Source organism: Glycine soja, chromosome 6, assembly GCF_004193775.1.
Source record: "Glycine soja cultivar W05 chromosome 6, ASM419377v2, whole genome shotgun sequence".
NCBI lineage: Eukaryota > Viridiplantae > Streptophyta > Magnoliopsida > Fabales > Fabaceae > Glycine > Glycine soja.
In genome coordinates this window covers 19,235,389-19,254,675 of record NC_041007.1, presented here as the reverse complement: position 1 = coordinate 19,254,675, position 19,287 = coordinate 19,235,389, and the positions used below count along the sequence as shown (strand labels likewise).

Sequence of the window (19,287 nt, the reverse complement as noted above, 5' to 3'; positions counted from 1 at the left end):
TGAACATGTCTGTGTTGTGGTGTGAAGACGAAGCTGTGAGTGGTATGAACGATTTGGTTGGAAGGAAAATGAATGGGGTTTATGGTGGTGGGATAAGGTTTGGGCTTAGGCAAGGCAAGACCAAGGGGGAAAGATATATTTTTTAATACATAAATCATTAATTAAATTTATATGATTAATATTTATTATGAATAAGTAATTTAATATAAATTATATTTTAAATTTACGATGAATAAATAATTTAAATTGTAATATAAAATTAATTATAGATATCAACAATTTTTAAAAATGAATGAAATTTAATTTAGAGATAGAAGTAAAAAAAAAAGGTAAATTGAAAGGATAAATTAGACTAAAATATAATTTTGTTCTTCATATTTTACTTATTTTGTAAATTTGCTTTCCTATTTTTCAAAATCTAGGATTTTATTTCAATCGTCAATTTCAAGTATTGAAAGTTAATAAAAAAATGTTGAATGCTAAATCGTTGATGTAACAATGTAATGTTGAGTTTTTTTAATTGAATTCTTAGGGAATTTAAAGAGAGTATTTTTAATAATTTTTAATTAATTCGTATTAAATTAAATGCTTTACTAATCAAATTATCAATTTAGAAAAACTCAATATTATAGGGTTGCATCAACAATTTAACGATCAGTATTTTCTTATTAACTATCAATGTCCTAAAATTGAAGGTTAAACTAAAATCCTTGATTTTGAAAATATAAAGAGATCAAATATCTATTTTTTTTTATAAGAAGGTGAAAATTGTACATCGAGTAAAATAAAATAATGGTTATTTTATTTTAGTCTTAAAATGACCAAGTATAAAAAAAAAAAAAAAGGATAGTAATTTAAGGTGATTGTGAAAAATTTGGTCCTCAAGCATGGAGAGAATGAAAGAATCACTTTTCAAATTGTATGATCAAATTTATCAACAAATAAAAAATTGAGAGGATCTAATTTAATTGATTAAACAAGATGCATGAATGTGTGAATTGATTTAAACCATCTGATATCTAATTTTAATTCCTATGAATAGAAAAAAAACATGATGAATGGATTAAAATTATTTAATTTTGTAAATTACTAGTAGGACATTAAAATCACATAATTAAAACAATTGAGTTAGACGCCTCAGGGCAATAGAGAAATCTTGTTTTTATTTATCATCTTGTCTTAGTAGTTTTTGGCGTTTCTGTTTGTCCATTTGGTGAGATATGTGTTTGAATGTATGTTGCAAAATTTTGCTTTAATATTACCCATGTCAATAAATACTAGTGATACATTTTGAAAACTTTTTTTATCAACACTTTTTTTTTTATGAAAATGGCTAACCGTGTCCTGTAAAGAGTAGTAGAAAATTTTCTATTGGAAAATGTTATAGTGCACTCTTCTATGATTTCTTGTACACTCTTAATAAAAACTTTTCATTTATTGATTTCTTATTTCAATGTCCTAAAAACACAGGGTACTATTCTTATTAGTTGAAATTTTTGCTTCAATTTATTTAATAAGCAAATCAAAATAGAGGATTATGGATTTGTACCATCTGTAAAAAAAAGTACATTTTCATGAAAGTTATCTAGTGTGGATACTTTCTTAAAAAACCCAAAAAGAAATTCTTGTTTTTAATTTTTTTTCAACAATATTACAACTAGAGTCGGAGATTTGGGCTTGGGTTCTTGTAATGCCCACATAACCTGCAGCCTGCATATGGGTTGCAAATTTTTAGCCCAAATCGTTTAACTTGAGTTAAATGAGCTTGACTGTAGGCTCTACGGACTTTTTATGTCTTAATTAAAAAAAAATTAAATTGTAATTTTATTTTTTTTATAATTTTAAATCTATAATTTTCGTATTCTTATTTATAAATCAAGATATTTAATTTTCATAAGTAATTTTAATTTTTCTATTAGTTCACTATCTAAAGTCAAATGTTGACTTTGATGTGACATATTAATGTTAACGAACTTATATAGACTATTGACATGATTCTTAATGTGAAAAATAAATTATATGAAGTTAAAAATAAAAATTTTCTTAATTAGAATTGAAATCTTGTATTTATAGACAAGACAATAAACCACTAAAACATTTATTTTGTTTAGCTAACTATATTAACATTATTTTTTATGTATCATTATTCAAGAGTTATTATTTTTTTTTCAAACTTTAAAAATTTATAAATTAAAAATATTTAATATATAATTTTTTTATATTATTTTATGTTTTTATTTTGAATTATTTACATATTTTAATAATTTATAAATAAATTTCATAAATTAATATGTAAATTATTTACATAATTTTTTAAAATTGATTTTAATATACAAATTATTTTTACTCTAATTATTTACCTAAAATTATTATTTATTTTGAAACAATTTACTGAAATATTCTATTTGTATTTTAATATACAAATTGGTAAAATTATTTTTTACTAATAAAAACTTGTAGCATCTCAAATGAGAATCTTTTGTTCATTTTTTAATTTCAGAAATAGCAACTCAAAATTCTCTCTCTTTCTCTTATTCTTTTTTTCATTTGTGATTCATATTTTGAGGTTTTATATGGATCAATCATGATCCAAATAAGCTAAATTTTCAATTGTTGAGTGAAAGAAAAAGAATTTAAGTATGTAATTCTCTATTTTCTAGTCAATTCTCTTAGTTGTGTAATTCTATTTCAATTCTTTGCTTAGATGCATGCTTAGAGTGATCGACCTAGCTTTTAGGGATTTTAATTGTGTGGAAACATGTTTATATCCTTGTTCTTAATTGAAATTGTGCAAGGATTTGGTTTTAGGGATGAAATCATGTTCTTGCATTGTAGAGGTTCACGGTTCAAGTTCTTAGTTTTAGGTTGAATCACCTAAGTAATTAGGGATTTGACTTAAAACTCAAGGATTAATCACCTAAGAAATTAGGATTTATCATTGAAGTTGAATCTTAGTTACATTGAAATGAGAGAATGAATATGATTAAATTACATATGTATAATTTTATGGATTTCATCCGGGCAACACTTTTTCTACTTTTGAATTTGTTTTCACTCTAACAATCCTTTAAAAAACCATAAGCAATTTATTTTCACTGTAGCGAACACTTAATTCGCTACAGTGAATTCCTTTATTAAAAGCACAAAATCCTAAGACATTGGCTACAACAAATTGACACTTCGTTGCAACAAATGCTTCTAAAAATTTATTTGTTTTGGATAACTTTATTGTTGATTTTCTAATTGTTAAAATAAGTCTCTATGGATACAATAACTCAATACTCTTACTTTCTTACTACAAGTAGACTAGGTTCACTTGTCTATCTCTAAAGAACAACGACAATGTGTGTGTTTCTTTTTCTAAAAGCCTAAATAGGCTTGATTGAGATAAGTTTGGATGAGACCAATAAGGTTTGGGGTGTGAACACCACAATTTATAAGTTTTATATTTAGAAGCAAAAATTACAAAGAGAATTTAGGGTGAAAAAAACTAAAATGTTGGGTGGAATAGAACAGGCCTTACTTTTTCATAACCCAACTAAGGAGGTCCAAAAATTAGTAAGCCATGGACAAAACAAAAATTTGGCAAAACACCAGACATAAACTGAGCAAAGAGAAAAATAAGCATTGGTGGCAACACAATGATAGAGGCCAATGAGGAAGAGCACAATTAGAGACACAAAACAGACAACATGATGACCACGTGTGAGTCATGGTTAATGCAATGACGATGTGCTTGCGATGACGATATGCGAGTTGTGACGATGCCAATTCTATGAGTTTGTGTTGGTTCGAGGTGATAGAGAGCTCAACTTTGTTCTAAAGAAGTCACTTTCTGCATTTGCCCCTTTCCCTTTCATTCTTGTTAAATTTTTTAATTTTTTAGCATTTAACATTTTATTTTTTTATTTTGAAAAAAATGAGCCATGAGTCATATTGACCCATGAGTCACTGGTCCAATCACCAACTCGGTCAAGTCGCAGCATAGTGGGTGAATTACAAAGTTGATCCAATAGCTGGACTAAATTAGTTGGTCCGCTAGGTCATGCTCAAATTGGTTTGACCGACCTGGTTGGTCCAATTTTTAAAACTATGGGTGAAACAACGAGAGCTTGAGACTTCTTCCTCAAAAACTTAAGAAGACATGTGACACCTTGTTAACACCAAAAAAGTTTGCTATTGAGGCTAGTTGTTTATCGTAAGCTAACGACTAATTTAGTAGACAACCATCGACTAATGCAGAACAATGGATTCTACCTTGTCCTAGTGTTAAAGATGATTGAAGATTAAAATAGCCATTTCTAATGGCTAACAATTAAAAGAATTATTTTTTATGGTTAACGACTATTTCTGTCAACTGACAGCTAACAAATAATTTCTCTCAGCTAACAACTGACAACTAATTTCTGTCAGCTAACACATAAGAGTTGAATTAATCCAATTTTGTGGAAGACCAAGTCTAAAGTAGTATTTGAATGTGGAAGACAATTCAAAGTAATTTTTTCAAGGTCAAATGCATGTGGATCCATAATTCTTAAAAAAAAAAAGAGAAGTTGTTAGTGGAAAATAACAGTTTTTTATTTGCATTATTTGCAACAACTCTAAGAAACATGGGCCACAATTTCAACAAAAGCTTAGGAAGTTAAAATAATGTAATTCATGATCTCCTAAAATCTAGGATCATGGGTAGTTATTAATTGTTTCTACTTCTTTCTTAAGTTATTTTACTAATATTCTCTTAAACTTATTTTGTCACACTTAGTCACACAAGTGTTATTTTGAAAAACTTTTGTGAAAATATTGTTTTATCTTGCATAGGACGATAATTAGTTATTTACATAAAAATTTCTTTTTATTCATTGGATGAAACAAATAATAACTTGGTTTTTGCATATCTACTTAAGGATAATCTTTCTTTGTGAATTTTTTTTAGCATTTATCTAATACATTATTCAACCTCTCATCTAGTTTGATATTTGTTATTTCATACAATTGTGTAACGGTTGCTTTTGTTTTTTTTTCTCAAACAATCAAATCTTGTAGTTGCACCTTTTTATATCCATTAGCTCATGGAGATAGGAGTACAAGACATCATGTACTAGATTTGGAAGATATTGTGAATCCCCAGGTACATAATGAGATTCAAAAGGCCAAAAAGGAGGAACACTGTCACCATGGTCAGTTGGAGGCGTCGACTAATTCTTTGCATAGAATTCAACCATGCCAGCCTTTGATCATTGGACCTATGACAAGCGTTAAGGTGTATGGACCTCTTTTGGAACCATTGGAACTGCCCAAATGGCTAGGCAACCCCTAAATGCTACCGAAGTAATTGGATTGTCCTCTCACCTCTATTCTTAAGCAACTACCTTTATATTTCAGGCCATTACAACTAGTCTTAGAGGCCAAAACTTGCAATATAAGGCTACTAAATATCACCCATATAGATTTACTCAGGAAACAAGTGGGGGGAAAACCAACTACAAACAAACACATGAACCCCAAGGGTTACATTTTGTCGTTCCTAAATCAGGAAAACAATCGTTGTCCAAGGTTGCCTTAAGTGCTCATCAACCGACATAGGTAGAGCAGACTAGCTACAACAGGGCATGATCCACAAGCAGGGGCAGACCCATGTTGAGGCAGAGTGTGGCTATAGCCACACCCAAATTTTTTAGATTTTTTGAGTTTTTTTTTTGTTTCAAAACTACGTCATTTTGATTAGTAGGATTTTTTAAACAAAACTTCCTTCTCTCTCTCGTTCACTGTTGTTGTGCTGCACCTGACCTAGGGTTCCTTTTCCTCTGAAATCTGAATGCTAAACGGTGAACTACGCCTCTTCTTCCATTGCGTCGTGCACTGCCGCCACCGCTGCCCCTCTCGGCCTCTTCCCTTCCACCGTTCCACGGCTTTGTTAAGGTAAGGTTTCCATGAAAGGCCTTGTTTGCTTTTGCTCTGTCCATTTTGTTTCTCTTTCCTTCCTCTTTCAGGGACTTGGTCCTTTTCCTTTTTCACCAAATAAACCTCAAAATTCAACTTCTTGCAATGAATTATTAATGCACAGCTAAATATTACAGTGGCTTTGAGTTAGATAATTAACTAATTTTAGTGGTTTCATTGTCTCTTTATAGGATGAAAAAAAAATTTCCTATGCTTTCTAGAGACAAAGCTACTTCTTCGGTAAATTTAGAAGCATCAGAAACTCAACATCCAAGTGAGAGTATTAAAGTTGTTGATTATGAATTGTTGGAAACAGATCCAGGAATTAGGCCTCCAATTTCAAGCTATCATCCTGACATCCATAATGAGGTAAGGAAAGCTTATTTAAAAATAGGTCGTCATCAACCTCCTCATAATTTCGTTTACCCTTGGTCTCTTAAAGGTAATCAAAGACGTAGATTTGGCAAAAATTGGCTTGATTTGTATGATTGGATTGATTATAGTGAATCTAAGGACCTAGCATTTTGCTTGCCATGTTTTTTGTTTAAGAATGTCTCTAAATACGGGGGAGATCACTTTGTGACCGAGGGGTTTAGTGATTGGAAGAATTCTCAAAGATTGGCTAATCATGCTACTTCTTCCAATAGTCATGTTGATTGTGTGCATATGAGTTATGCTCTCATGAACCCAAACCAAAGTATTAAGGCTGCATTTGTTAATCAAACTAAACAAATGAATTCCGAATATCGTGTTCTTGTAAACACATCTCTTATAGCTACTAAGTTTCTTTTAAGGTGTGGCATGCCATTTAGAGGGAGTGATGAGTCCTTTAACTCTTTATTTAAGGGGCCATTTCTTGAGTTGGTGGACACTTTAAAGAAAATTAACCCAAAGATAGCTAATGTAATAGATTGTGCTCTGGGCAATAACTTTATGACTGCTCCTACAATTCAAAAGGATCTTGTTGCTGCTTGTGCATGTGAAATAACTCAACAAATTGTATGTGATATTGCGGATGATGTATTTTGTGTTTTGATTGATGAATCCGATGATGTTGCTGGTAAAGAACAAATGACTGCGGTTATTCGCTATGTTAATAGTGAAGGTTTCATAAAAGAAAGGTTTCTTGAGATTGTTAGTGTTAAAGAAACAAGTGCTAAGTCACTTACGGAGGCACTTAAGAAGTTGTTGTCTATTAATGGCTTGAGTTTATCTAGCATAAGGGGGCAAGGATATGATGGAGCTAGCAATATGCGAGGTAAGTTTGGTGGTTTGAGAACTTTAATTCAAAATAAAAATCCATCCGCTTATTATGTGCATTGTTTTGCCCATCAACTTCAATTGGCACTTGTTGCATGTGCTAAGACTCATAAAGATGTTAGTGGTTTTTTTGGTAAGGTCAATATGCTTGTGTCTATAATTTCTTTTATATTTTAGCTACATTGATATTTATTGTCTGGATCCACCCCTATCCACAAGGGTCCCATTTTTTGTTGTTGAATCCTAGGACACCATCAAAATCACATTAGCTTTAATGGAATCACCCACTTTTATGGTGCCACCTTCTTCTCAAACCACCATAGAACAACCTCCATAGAAGACGGTGAAGCAGCAACCTAAAAGGAGGAAGGAGTCAACGTGGAAGTTGGTGGAAGCGTCAACCAACTCCATTGAGAAAAAGCGACAAGCGTCAATGTGGAAGTTGGTGGCAGAGAAGGTTTGATGGTCAAAGAGGGAAATGAGGTGAGCAATGGTTGTAGACTTGGCACCACTCTTCCCCAGTGCGAGAGAAAGAAAAGGGGATGAGGGAGGCTAGGGTTTCAGTTTCACGGAAGGGAAGTAAACCATTTAGTCTTTTAGGGTTAATTAATATGTTGAAAGGAATTGGGTTGGACCCAATTAACTAATGGTAAGCCAAAGTTCTTTGGGTTGGGTTGGTTTTTGACAGGTTTAGAAATCACTACCGAACCCAACTAAATCTAATTGTTTTAACTATTAAGTTTTGTTTGGATGATAAGTGAAATGAAAGAGAAAAAAAAAATGGAATAAGAGGGTTATGAATAAAACAAAAAGTATAAAAACATGTTATTTAAATGAATAAGAAATAAAAAGATGAAAATAATATAAAAGCATTTTTTATATCAGTTAGAAAATAAATTTAGCTTAAGAAATATATTTTATTTTTTATGTTATAGAAATTTGCTTTAATGTTTTGACTTTTTAAGTATAAAAAAATTGTTTTGACCTTTAAAAGCTTAAAAAAACTACATCCTTTTCAAAAAAATTCTCAACCAAAAATCATTTGTTCAATTACTCATTCTTATTAAACAAAATCTTGAGTTCACTTCTATATGGATAAAAACGTAATTGAGAGAACAAATCTCACTAAAAATGGTTAATCAAATTTTATTAGAAATTATACTTAATCATTGAATATTCAACACTATTGTCATAATGATCTAATTTTATTTCTCTATAATTCTGTTTTAAGTATTTAAGTTAGAATAATTTCATATCAATTTATTCACACATTTAATTACATACTAACAACTATATTAAATGAAATTATATTTTTCTACATATTTTTAATTTCTTTTCTTCTTATTTTCACTTATCCAAATTAATCCAATCCAATAGTAATATATATTCAGACGAGGGTTTACTAATTTACTACTTCTAGTAAAAACAAAAAAACAAAAACAAAAGAAAAAATCTAGTTTCACAACATCCACCCAGGCCGTGGCAGTAACGGTTCCAAGATGCGCTTGGCCTATTGCCTTTTTCCGACATTAATCTGTTTTCACTCCTCCCAAACTCTTCTTCTTTCTTCCTTCTTCCTTCTTCTCACTCATCGCATAAATTACACAAATCCAATGTACTTCGCCCTAAACTCCTCTTCTTCCCTAGGTACCACCTAGCTAGGGTTTATCTCTCTCACTCACTCACTGCCAACAAAACCCTACCCTTCCCCTCCCCATCCCAATCTTCATTCTCCCTCGCCGATTCTGGTTTAGCAAGAATCGAAACGAAGCGTTTCGCTCGTGGAAATTACGATGATTCAAATATAAAAAAGAGTAAGGGGAATTGCTTTTTCCTCTGTTTATAGAAATACGTATCACTCTTTCTTGAATCTATTTTGTTTCTTTAAATTCTTCTGTTCAGGAACTCAAATCTAGTTTGTCTGACTAGCTGAGTTGGATTTATTTTTCCCCTTCATATTGTAACTTGTTTTGCTCTGAATTGTTTATTCACTTTATTGCTCGTGTTGTTGTTGTTCAGGGAATCATTCCTCTGTACTCTATTAGAAGCAGTGAAGGTTGGGATTTTGGTGTTAGTTTATTACTAGTTTTAGTTGAATAGAAAGTTCTCACTGGAAAGATGTATAATCAAGTGAATCGCGGTTCTAATTTTGGGCAGAGTTCTGTTCCTCCGGTGCTGCCACCACCGCCACCACCACAGTATCAGCAAGCTCCGCCACATTTTCATCAATTTCCACCACCGCCACGACCACCATCTAATACTGGTGGTCCACCGCTGCCACCACCACCTCCCAACATTGGTGGTCCACCACCACCACCTCCGCCACCTCATAATGTGTATTTACCTGGACCTCCCCCTCCGCCTACTTCGTCTTCCGCAGTTCCCTTGAACCTTGCGGTTCAAGGTTCCCATAGTGTGATGCCAAATGCCGGCCGATCATATGCTGTCCCTTCTCAATTGCACCTTGGGAACACCATGGGGCCGCAAACATCTTGGGCTCCTGTGCCACCAACTAGAGTATTGCCACCGCCACCGCCACCTCCCTCGGTTTCCCAAGGACAAATTTTTTATAACCCTCCTTTCCATCGCCCTCGTCTGCAGCCCGGTGATGTTCAGAATCTGCATAATGCTCCTCCCCCACCTCCTCCATCAGTGTATTTCCATTCAACTGTTGGGAATTACCACGTTCCTTCTGGTGTTCCCCCACCATTGCCATCGTCTCCACCACCTGTTCTGCCGGCTCCGCCGCCCGTAACCTCTGCATCACCAAATGCCGCACGCACTGATGACCCTCACTCTGTGAAGGTTTCTGGCTTGGAATCAAAGGCTGTGGATTTGGTTGACGGAGTTGTAGCTTCTCATCCATCTGGTCTTGTGCCTGTACATGATTCTGATTCTAATTGGGATGGTGCAAGTTGTAGAGAGGTTGCTGGTGCTGGCAGAGATGAGGATCTTCCCCCACCCAAGCCAACAAAAGAAAAAACTTTGGAGAAGATTGAAGCTTTGTGTCAGCTTATTGCTGAGAAGGGTGCTGATATTGAAGATAAGATTCGCCAAGATGAATTTCAGAATCCTGAATATGCATTTTTGTTTGGTGGAGACCCGGGAACCGAAGCTGCAATTTCTCACACTTATTTCTTGTGGATGAAGAAGAAATATAATTTGGATACTGGATGGCATGAAAAGAAAAGGCAATCAGATATAGTATACTCTTCAGGGGAACAGTATCATCTGCATGTTACAACCGTGAGTGCTGATTCTGACATGGAAATGGAAGGTTAGTTTTCTTTGTTATGATCCTGGCATCAAAAACTGATATTTAACATTTTTTGTGTTTAGGTATTAAATTATGGTATCTCTTATTCTGGTCCAGCATTGGTTTGAGTCTGCTCTCTGCTGTTATATATTCTTAATATGTAAGTCTATATAGTTGTGTTGGATTTGGATGCTCTAAAGTGCAGGGTGCACTTTTAGAAAGTAAAGTGTGGAGTAGATAACCATTGTTAGGAAAGCATAGTTTTGAGTGTTATAAAATACACTTGGATAACAAACCATGGAAATGTGAGAACCCGAATCTTTATTTTTGCATCACAGATTACCATTTGCACTTTAAAGAGTAAAGAAGACTGTTCAGTTTATATAATTTCTCTATTAGTAGCCGTAATGTTGAATATCTCAACTGTTCTATTCTGATATCCTGTTCTCTACTAAGTTTATGTAACATAATAGGAAAGAGAAGTGTGTGTCTGTTGGTTGGTATATTTGGGAACCCAAATCTATATTTTTGTGTCACAGGTTACCACTTGCACTTTAAAGAGTAAAGACTAAAGGTTGCTCACTTGATATAATTTCTCTACTAAGGTTGAATATCTCTGCTGTTATATTCTGATATCCTCTTCTCTACTAAGTTTATGTTGCAGAATAGGACAGAAAAAAGTGTGTGTGTGTGTGTTGGGCTGGCGGTGGGCGGTGGGGTAGTGGGTCTATCATTTTGTTTTTAATTGGATGCGTTGTTATGTATTGTTTTGGATAATAGCTGGTTACTTGGCTAGGAGAGAACATGAGTGGCCAAAAGTAGTCTTCTAATACTTATTTGGATTACTTTGCAATTTTTATTTGATAAATACTCCTAACAATGAAACAAATAAAAATTCATTTTAGATGTTGAGTCTGATCTGCCTTTTTTTTTTTTTTTTTAAATTTTTCAATGGGTGGGTTAAGATGATATTACACTTTCTGACAAGGACCTAGGTTCAAATTATGCAACTGAAGTCCTAACTCATCAACATAATCGGGATGATGAAGTGTTTAGTGTGAATCAGAATATAAAGAAGCTGCAGAATTTAACAGAGAATTGCCCTGCCCAGGACATCTCATCCTGCAGTGCATCATACTTTGGATCCATGGGAGTCAGCAAACAGAATGAAGGTTTTATTTTCAGAAAAACTGCTGTTCTTTATTTTTAATTAATTTTGGAATATTTGTTTGATTAGAGTTTCCTTTTGAGACACATGCAGTTTTTTATTACACTGAAAGTTTAAGCACTGCAATTCAGCACTGATTTTTCGGTGCTGAATAAATTTGGTATTTAATTTAGAGTATTTGATAAGTTTCTCACTTTAAACACTGAATCTGACTTGATAGTTTGAAGATTGACTTGAGAAACTTTAAAATAGACTTGTAGAAATTAGACAGAAGTCCTGTAAATTTGATTGAGTGGGAGCACTCAGCATCCTTGATGTTTACAGGGATAAAAGAATAAATAAATTTTGTTTACTCAAACAATGATAAGGAATTGAACTTTTTAGTACAACTCTAATCTTTCCAGTGATACATTAACTCCCATAAGTTCCAATGATGTTTTAATGTTTTTCACTATTTCCAACAGATTTTATGCAGTGCATGGATTGCAGTAATTATTCATAATACAAAATTTCATTTAATATCCACTGTAGGATTTTGTTTTGTCCAATTTGTTTCATTTCATTAAATAATTTCAATAAGTTTGAAGTGATTAACTATATTTCTTTTTATATAATTGAAAAAGAGGATAGGTATAGCAAGTCATTGTTCATGATCATTGCATGTGGAATACATTCAGAAGAAATTACTTTTTATGTCGTTTTTGACGTAGTTCATCAGAATTCAGAAGTGGTAGAATATTAAGAGAGTCCACTTTGTTATTTGATGTCAAATTCATTCCAGAGTTAACTCTCTAATATATGGCTTTATTCAAAGAATTTTGTTGGTGTTAATAAATCTCTTTAATAAATACAGGACCAGAGACTTTATCTGGATCAGAGCACATGAAATCTGTAAGATCAGTTACCAAGGTTTGTAGTCCTGTGAATGACTCCACTAAAGTGGCTGAATTACCGCTGGGCACAGCTTTGGAAAAATCTACAGCTCCTGTAGATGATGATTTCACACGTACTGGTACTTCTGATCACAATGAAACCACTGCTACTGATAGAGATTCTGGGCAACTCATAAGGAGTGGTAGCCCAATAAGACTTCTTCAAGATTATGCTTCTGATGACACTTCAGATAATGAAGAAGAAGGCAATGCTGCAGATGCTAATGTTTTCACAGTCTCAGGAGGTGCTGACACTGGTGTTTCAGCTGCTCATAAAGATTCTGGGAGTTATGTGGAGACTGACATTGGATCTAAGAGTCCCTTCAGTGCCCAAAAGGGCTTTGGGCCGCTCTCCAGAAAATCGCAGGGTGATTTAGAAATAGCTCCACATTTATTACAAGAGTCTAAGAAAACCCCTTACAGTAAAAAATCTGTCTCACGCTGGTCTAGTGAGCATAACCTTGAAAATCAAGTGTCTGCTTTAAAGGGCAAAGATGGATTAGAGAGTACTGGCATTGACAGTAGTAGTAAAAGTGGTAATACTGAAAAGGAAGATGAGGGGAAAACCTCAAAGTTGGAACCAAATGTTCTGAAAGTTGATGAATTCGGAAGACATCTCAAAGAAGGTCTTACAGATAGTGACTCTGATAATTCACACTATCATCGGACAAGGAGACTAAACAAAAGAGATAGAAGCTGGAGTCGCAGCCGGTCTCCTCCAGACAGGAGGAGTAGGAGGAATAGGAGGAGTCCCCGGAGGAGAAGGGATAAAAGAAACAGGTCTCACAGGTATGTACCGCTGTTGTGCTTTGTAGGATGTCCCTATGAATCTTGTCCCCAAACAAACAATTTTCTTTAGTTTGCACTAGTCTTCCTTTCCTAGGTTATTTGTTGTATGGATTGAACAAAAAACCTCCTGCTAATGAGGATTTATTATCTTTCTTTACATTTTGAATCTTGTTTCTTGATATCTTAAATTATCTCTGTGAAGAAATACTATATAGAATTTTCAATATTTTTTGGTTTCAGCTGGTCTCCCCGGCACCGAAGAAGCAGGAGTAGGTCTCCAATCTCAAGACGTTCAGGTGACTTTCGTGGTGAGAATGTGAAAAAGGACAAGGATCAGTGCTTGGACTTCCTTCGAGGAAAGTGCTATCGAGGAGCATCTTGCAAGTACATTCACCATGAATCTGACATGAATGCTACTTCAAGGCACTATAGGAATAAACATGATCTGGAAGCCAGTTCTCATGCAAAAGAATCTAAGATTAATGGAGACATGAAGAGTATTTCTTCTAAAGTGTTGGTTAATGAGCGTGATGGAGTCAGAAGTCAGGATGTGGATCTTTGCCAGAATGTAACTAGCCAGGAAGTAATGAAGAAAAAAGATGATTCATGGAGGCATGCTGGTGCATCAACTACTATTCATCTTGATGGTCATTCAGTTAATAGCAATCTAAGTAAATCTGAATATATCAGAGAGGTTGCTCCTGAAAAGCAGGAAACCATAGTAGTGAGGGAGGAGCCTAAGACTTTAATCCTTGAAAATGATGGTTTGAAAGCAGGGGATTCTCATCAGCAAAACTTAGTTGATGGTTTTCACCCTGAAGCTTTAGGCAGTGGTGATGCTTCTAAACCATCTGGTACATATAAAGATGCCATTCCCTCAGAAGATGGTTCATTTGTTCAGCAAATGCAACTCAATGTTGCAGCTGTTGGAATTCCAGAACATTCTGGTTATGCATCTCAGCATGTAAATGCATCCTTTGTGACCGGTTCATCACCTGATAGAAGATCAATTGTTTCTGCTAGTGTTAATGAAGCTCCTGGTAGTAAACCGTTACCATTGTTGTCATCGACTCAGCAACAATCAGCCACTAGTTCTGTTGGGCAATGTGTCACATCAGAGCAGCCTTCATTGCACTGTCAGGCTTCTAAAGAGTTACCTCCACAGAGTGGTTCTTCAGGGGAATTTCCACTTCATACTTACCAGTTGCCTGCTTCTGCTGTTTCACATTTCCAGGGTGAAAATCCTGTGCATATGCCTCAAATTTTTAGGCAGTATGGTGTGATGCAACAAAGTGCATTCATTCCTTTCCAATCCACTACCAGAGAAAAGTATGAACCTTATCCAGCTCCATTACACATGCAGAATGCTCACTTCAATGTACCACCTAATAGCTCTTGGACATCCTTGCCCCTGCCACCACCGCCACCACCAAGAGCGGTGTATGATTCCAGTTTAAACTCAGGAGTTGGAAAATCATATATTTCTTCTGAATTCAATCAGAGTCAATTGCATTCAAGAACTGACTTTGTTTTTCAGACTTCCATGAAGCCTGGGTTACCAACTGGTTCTCAGAATTCTGAATTTCTGGATCAAGCATACCCTCCAATGCAGGATCATTCACGAGCTTTCATGCTTACAGAACCTTTCTCTCCAAAGCATCTCCCTCAGGGGAAACCAGCTAGTCAATTACCTTCAGGCTCTAATCTCAATAGAGATGACTTTCATAATCAACTTCCTATGCAGGATTCAAAATTTTCAAGTACCCCATCATTTGGCAGCCTGCAGCCTCAACCAAATCAATTTTCCTGGAAGGTGGATGTGAACAGACTACAACCTAGTCTGGGTGGCAAGTTGCCTCCTGAAGGACATCATATGACATCTTCCCACATTGATTCATTATCACAGAAGCAACAATCAATATATAATTTTCAATGTTCTGTTTCCGAGGCTAATTTGGGTGTGCCTGGGGAGAATGCTACTGCTTCAAGATATCCACCTGATTTTCTGGATAGCAATCATTCAACTTCTCTTCCATCTTTTGGGGGATCAAGAATATCTGCTCACTATAATCCTTATGCATCAACCTTTGAGAAACCACTAACTTTCAAATTCAGTTCAAGTATTTTTAGACAGGAAAATGAAATAATCCATGGTAACAATTATGCTTCTTCAATATTGAACCATACTCCTGTGAATGGGGAAGATGGTGGTGGGGTTGGATCAAGACAGTCAGCTTCCTCATCAAAATCAGCTAGAGCTCTTGGTCAGATTTTACCTAGGTCTGGTGGTGACCAATATGACCCACTTTTTGACAGCATTGAACCATCATCCTCTTCTCTGAAAAAAAATGATTTTGATCAGAAGAAGGAAGTTACAGGTGAATCCAACATCAGCCTAAGGCCCAAAAGTTCTTACATGTCTTTGGACTCGGATGAGAAGAACAAGCACGAGGAGGTTGGGGCTGTTGCCTCTACCACTTCTCAAAATAATGATGAATATGGTGAAACAGCAGATGCAGAAGTAGGTGCTGTTGAAAATGAGAGCCTAAGTGATGATGTGGATGTTGCAAAAATGACTTCAGGGGAGGTTGAGATTAATCAGGTCAAGTCTCCTGGGAAAAGAAAAAAGAGTAAGGATTCCAGATCGATGAAATTGTTCAAAGTTTCCATTGCGAATTTTGTAAAGGAGGTTTTGAAACCATCATGGCGGCAAGGTAATATGAGTAAGGTGGCTTTCAAAACCATTGTGAAAAAGACTGTGGATAAAGTGTCAGGAGCCATGAAAGGCCACCGTGTACCCAAGTCCCAAGTGAAGATAAGTCAATATATTGATTCATCACAGCGAAAGTTGACTAAACTTGTGATGGTAATTGATTAGCTCATAGCTGCTGTGTTTGGTTTTGTATGTTTGCATCCCTACATGAAGCTTTGCTGAGAGTTAATAAAGGTCTATTTTATAAACAAATCTCTGTCACTGACAAAATGATGCGAGGCTTGATGCAGAAACTTACCTTTTTGTCTTGAAATATAAGTGTATTTAAATGAAAAAGAAGAATTCTTTGTAACTTGTTTGAAAGGGTCGGTACTGTGATTTTAACTGCATTTTAAATGTTTCCTTCAGTGATTTTAACTGGAAATTTGCTTCTGTGCTGATCTGTGTTACTTACTGGTTACATAGATCCAAAACTCAAGATAGTTTGTCTGCATGTATCTGTAAGACAGGTTTTAGTGTTCTATTGAACTTCATCAGTGGTCTATCTTCCAATGATTTTTATATGCAAGCAACTACCTTTTTCTTTTATTTTTAATAAAGGAGTTGGAGATGGGAAGCATTATACAAGAATTGTTTTACCAAAACATTATAGATTACTTGTCAGAATAGGAAAGTTGATTTGAGGATAACAATATGCCTAAGCGTTAATATTCAAATTGCTTTTAATGATGTTCCATTCCCTACATTTTATGCAGGGTTATGTTGACAAGTATGTCAAGGTATGAAAGTGAAGTATGCAAATGTTTCTCCAACATTAAATGTCAATATAGGTGCATCATTTCAACAGGAAACGTCAATGCTTACTTCTCTGGAGTTGTCTCCTCTCAGTTGAAGGCGTACTACGTAGGTGCGAGAATGATTGATCAACATTCAAGTTCCTGAAGAAGTTTTGGTCGTCCCCGATATGTATGTATTGTATTTTCTACTTGTTATTCTTGTGATTTGCTTTTAACATATAGTTTTCACCTCATTTATATAATAGCATTTTGAAGTGGTTTTCTCTTGAATATTGCAAAGTCGGAATTAGTTCTCTCTTTATTGTTTTTATAAGCTAATAACTAGAAGGAATTGCAAGTAAAAAAAATACTAAAAGAAAACAGTAATCTTTTTTTTTTGGTGCATATTTTTTTTTCTTTTTATGTTCCAAAGCATCTCGTGGGTTGGCAGAGACTAAGAAGTTTTTCTCTTTACTAGTGACCTCATCAAATATCTTCCGCGAACTGAACCATGGAAATGAAGAAGCTTTTCTTGCAGAGATGCTGTTAATCAAATTTGTTTTTAATCGTGGAGGATTGGTGATGCATTATTATATTCTGATTAATTATAATGTAAATTGACCTTGGTCTTTTATTTTATCATATATTTGATTTGAAGCAAGTCCTCTCTCCGGCAGAAATACCGGCTACCATCTGAGCTTGTTACTTAAGTGACAATATCACTGGTTTTTGTATAGTGCACGAGTTTAGCTTGTGTGAAAATTTCTCAAAAGGAAATATTTCTTGTAAACTGTTTTCTTTACATATTTTTTTTATTAAAAAAATGATATTGTCTTGAGATTTCTTGTAAACTTTAAGGTCAATTTTCTTCCTTATGAAGGTTTTTCGAGATTAATTTTAGTTTAGTCATTACCAAAAGAAGAAATCTTAGTTTGGAGTCCAAAATTGTCTTTCTCTCGTGTGCTTTCCAACATGTCTGGAGCGTAGTGTAGGGAGCTAAAATCCCTCTCTTCAACTTCTCTCCCCTGTAATATTTGGAGAATTTGGAGGGACTTGGTGTTCATTCGGCGTCTAGAATTGAGCATGAAATTAAACTGGTCCCATTAATTCTGAGTTTTATGTTTGGAAATCCTTTTGGAATTAGAATTATTTTCATGACTATGTGAAATTATAAAATTAGATTAAGTCACTTTAAATTTCATACTTTACGCCTCAAATTTTCAATTTCTATTTGCATATTAAGTAATAGTCACCAATACCACTATTGTCACAATCATCACTACCCATCATTACAATTGTCCATTACCACACTTAGATACCACAACTAGTGCCATCACTGTTGATTACAGTCATAATTGTAATTAGTATTTTTACAATTAGACTGAACCCCGATAAATGTCATGATAGAGGTCCTACTAAGCAACTTCTTTTAGGGTATGGTTCCTCTCATCATTGATGGTCACCTTGGGAGAATTACTTTGCACACCTAACATTTTTTGGTACACCCAAGAATTCTTCATTTTTTCAAAGTGACCCCTTTTTAAAAACATACGGAGTGTCAATTTGTACGGATTCATAATCCGTAATGGCGAAATATGTAAGAATCATACAGATTGTCAATCCATATGAATTCTTCATATGGATTCACAATCCGTAACGACGAATCCTTCATATGCCACCTCTATCGTGCCGCAACACTGCTACCTCCTCGTCATCGTCACCACCACCGCTCCAACCTCTGATGCATTGTAGCACTGTCACCTCCTTCATGGTCATTGCCCTCCCTCTGGTCACCTTCGATACGAGGCTGCTAAGGTCACCTTCACTCTGAGGTCCCTTTGCCTCCCCCTCACACCGTGTGACGAGGTCCCTTTGTCTCTCGCTCACGCCGCGTGACGAGTCCCTTTGCCTCCTCCTCACGTTGCACCTGCCCCTCATGCCGCGTGCGTCCTTTGTTGCCGCCAACCTTGACACGGAGGTCCATGACCTTACGGATTGACAATCTGTATAGGTTATACGTAAGGGTGTTTTTGTCTTTTTACCTTAAATGTTAGGTGTACAAGAACAAATGTTGGATGTAAGAAGAAAAAGTCTCTCCTGGGGTATAAAATACTTCTCAACCCAACTCAACGATCGGAAGCCAGAATTCAACCATCACATCGATTATCATCGTCAAAGCTGATATGTCAACTAGGTCATCGATAATAAGCATATCTGTAGTGTAGTGCACTCTCTACTCGCCTTGCTTCGCTATGATCAATGGCAGCCTCCAAAAACTCAAAAATGGAAGGTTTCGACGTGCTAACGTCTCGACAATTGCTCCTACAAGCGCAATTTCACAATCATTACAGTCATACAAACAATCAAAGTGCAAGGGTAAGCTAAAAAAAACAATTATCCATACAAGTCAATTAATTTCAACAATAAATCAATTCATCCCTTTCAACAATTAT

General features: G+C 35.0%; 2 protein-coding genes across 4 annotated transcripts; both read left to right on the top strand.

Annotated features, from left to right (window-relative positions):
* The first annotated feature begins 5 nt into the window (after positions 1–5).
* On the top strand, positions 6–7,377 carry LOC114415938 (zinc finger MYM-type protein 1-like). The gene is made up of 2 exons (XM_028380800.1): positions 6–114; positions 6,110–7,377. The coding sequence occupies exons 1-2, from the start codon at positions 6–8 to the stop codon at positions 7,375–7,377; spliced, it is 1,377 nt and encodes a 458-aa protein (XP_028236601.1).
* A 1,254-nt stretch (positions 7,378–8,631) lies between these two features.
* Positions 8,632–17,672, top strand: LOC114416632. 3 transcript variants are annotated; one of them, XR_003667510.1, is made up of 7 exons: positions 8,633–9,014; positions 9,220–10,477; positions 11,422–11,628; positions 12,478–13,345; positions 13,586–16,211; positions 16,814–17,024; positions 17,313–17,672. XR_003667510.1 is itself a non-coding variant. In XM_028381577.1 (6 exons), exons 2-6 carry the CDS (start codon positions 9,319–9,321, stop codon positions 16,841–16,843), a joined length of 4,890 nt encoding a protein of 1,629 aa, XP_028237378.1. In that variant the 5' UTR covers positions 8,633–9,014; positions 9,220–9,318; the 3' UTR covers positions 16,844–17,152. The 3 variants fall into 3 exon arrangements, 1 of the variants encoding a protein (XP_028237378.1); XR_003667511.1 differs by lacking the exon at positions 11,422–11,628 and having other exon boundaries at positions 8,632–9,014; XM_028381577.1 differs by lacking the exon at positions 17,313–17,672 and having other exon boundaries at positions 16,814–17,152.
* The last annotated feature ends 1,615 nt before the right edge of the window (positions 17,673–19,287 follow it).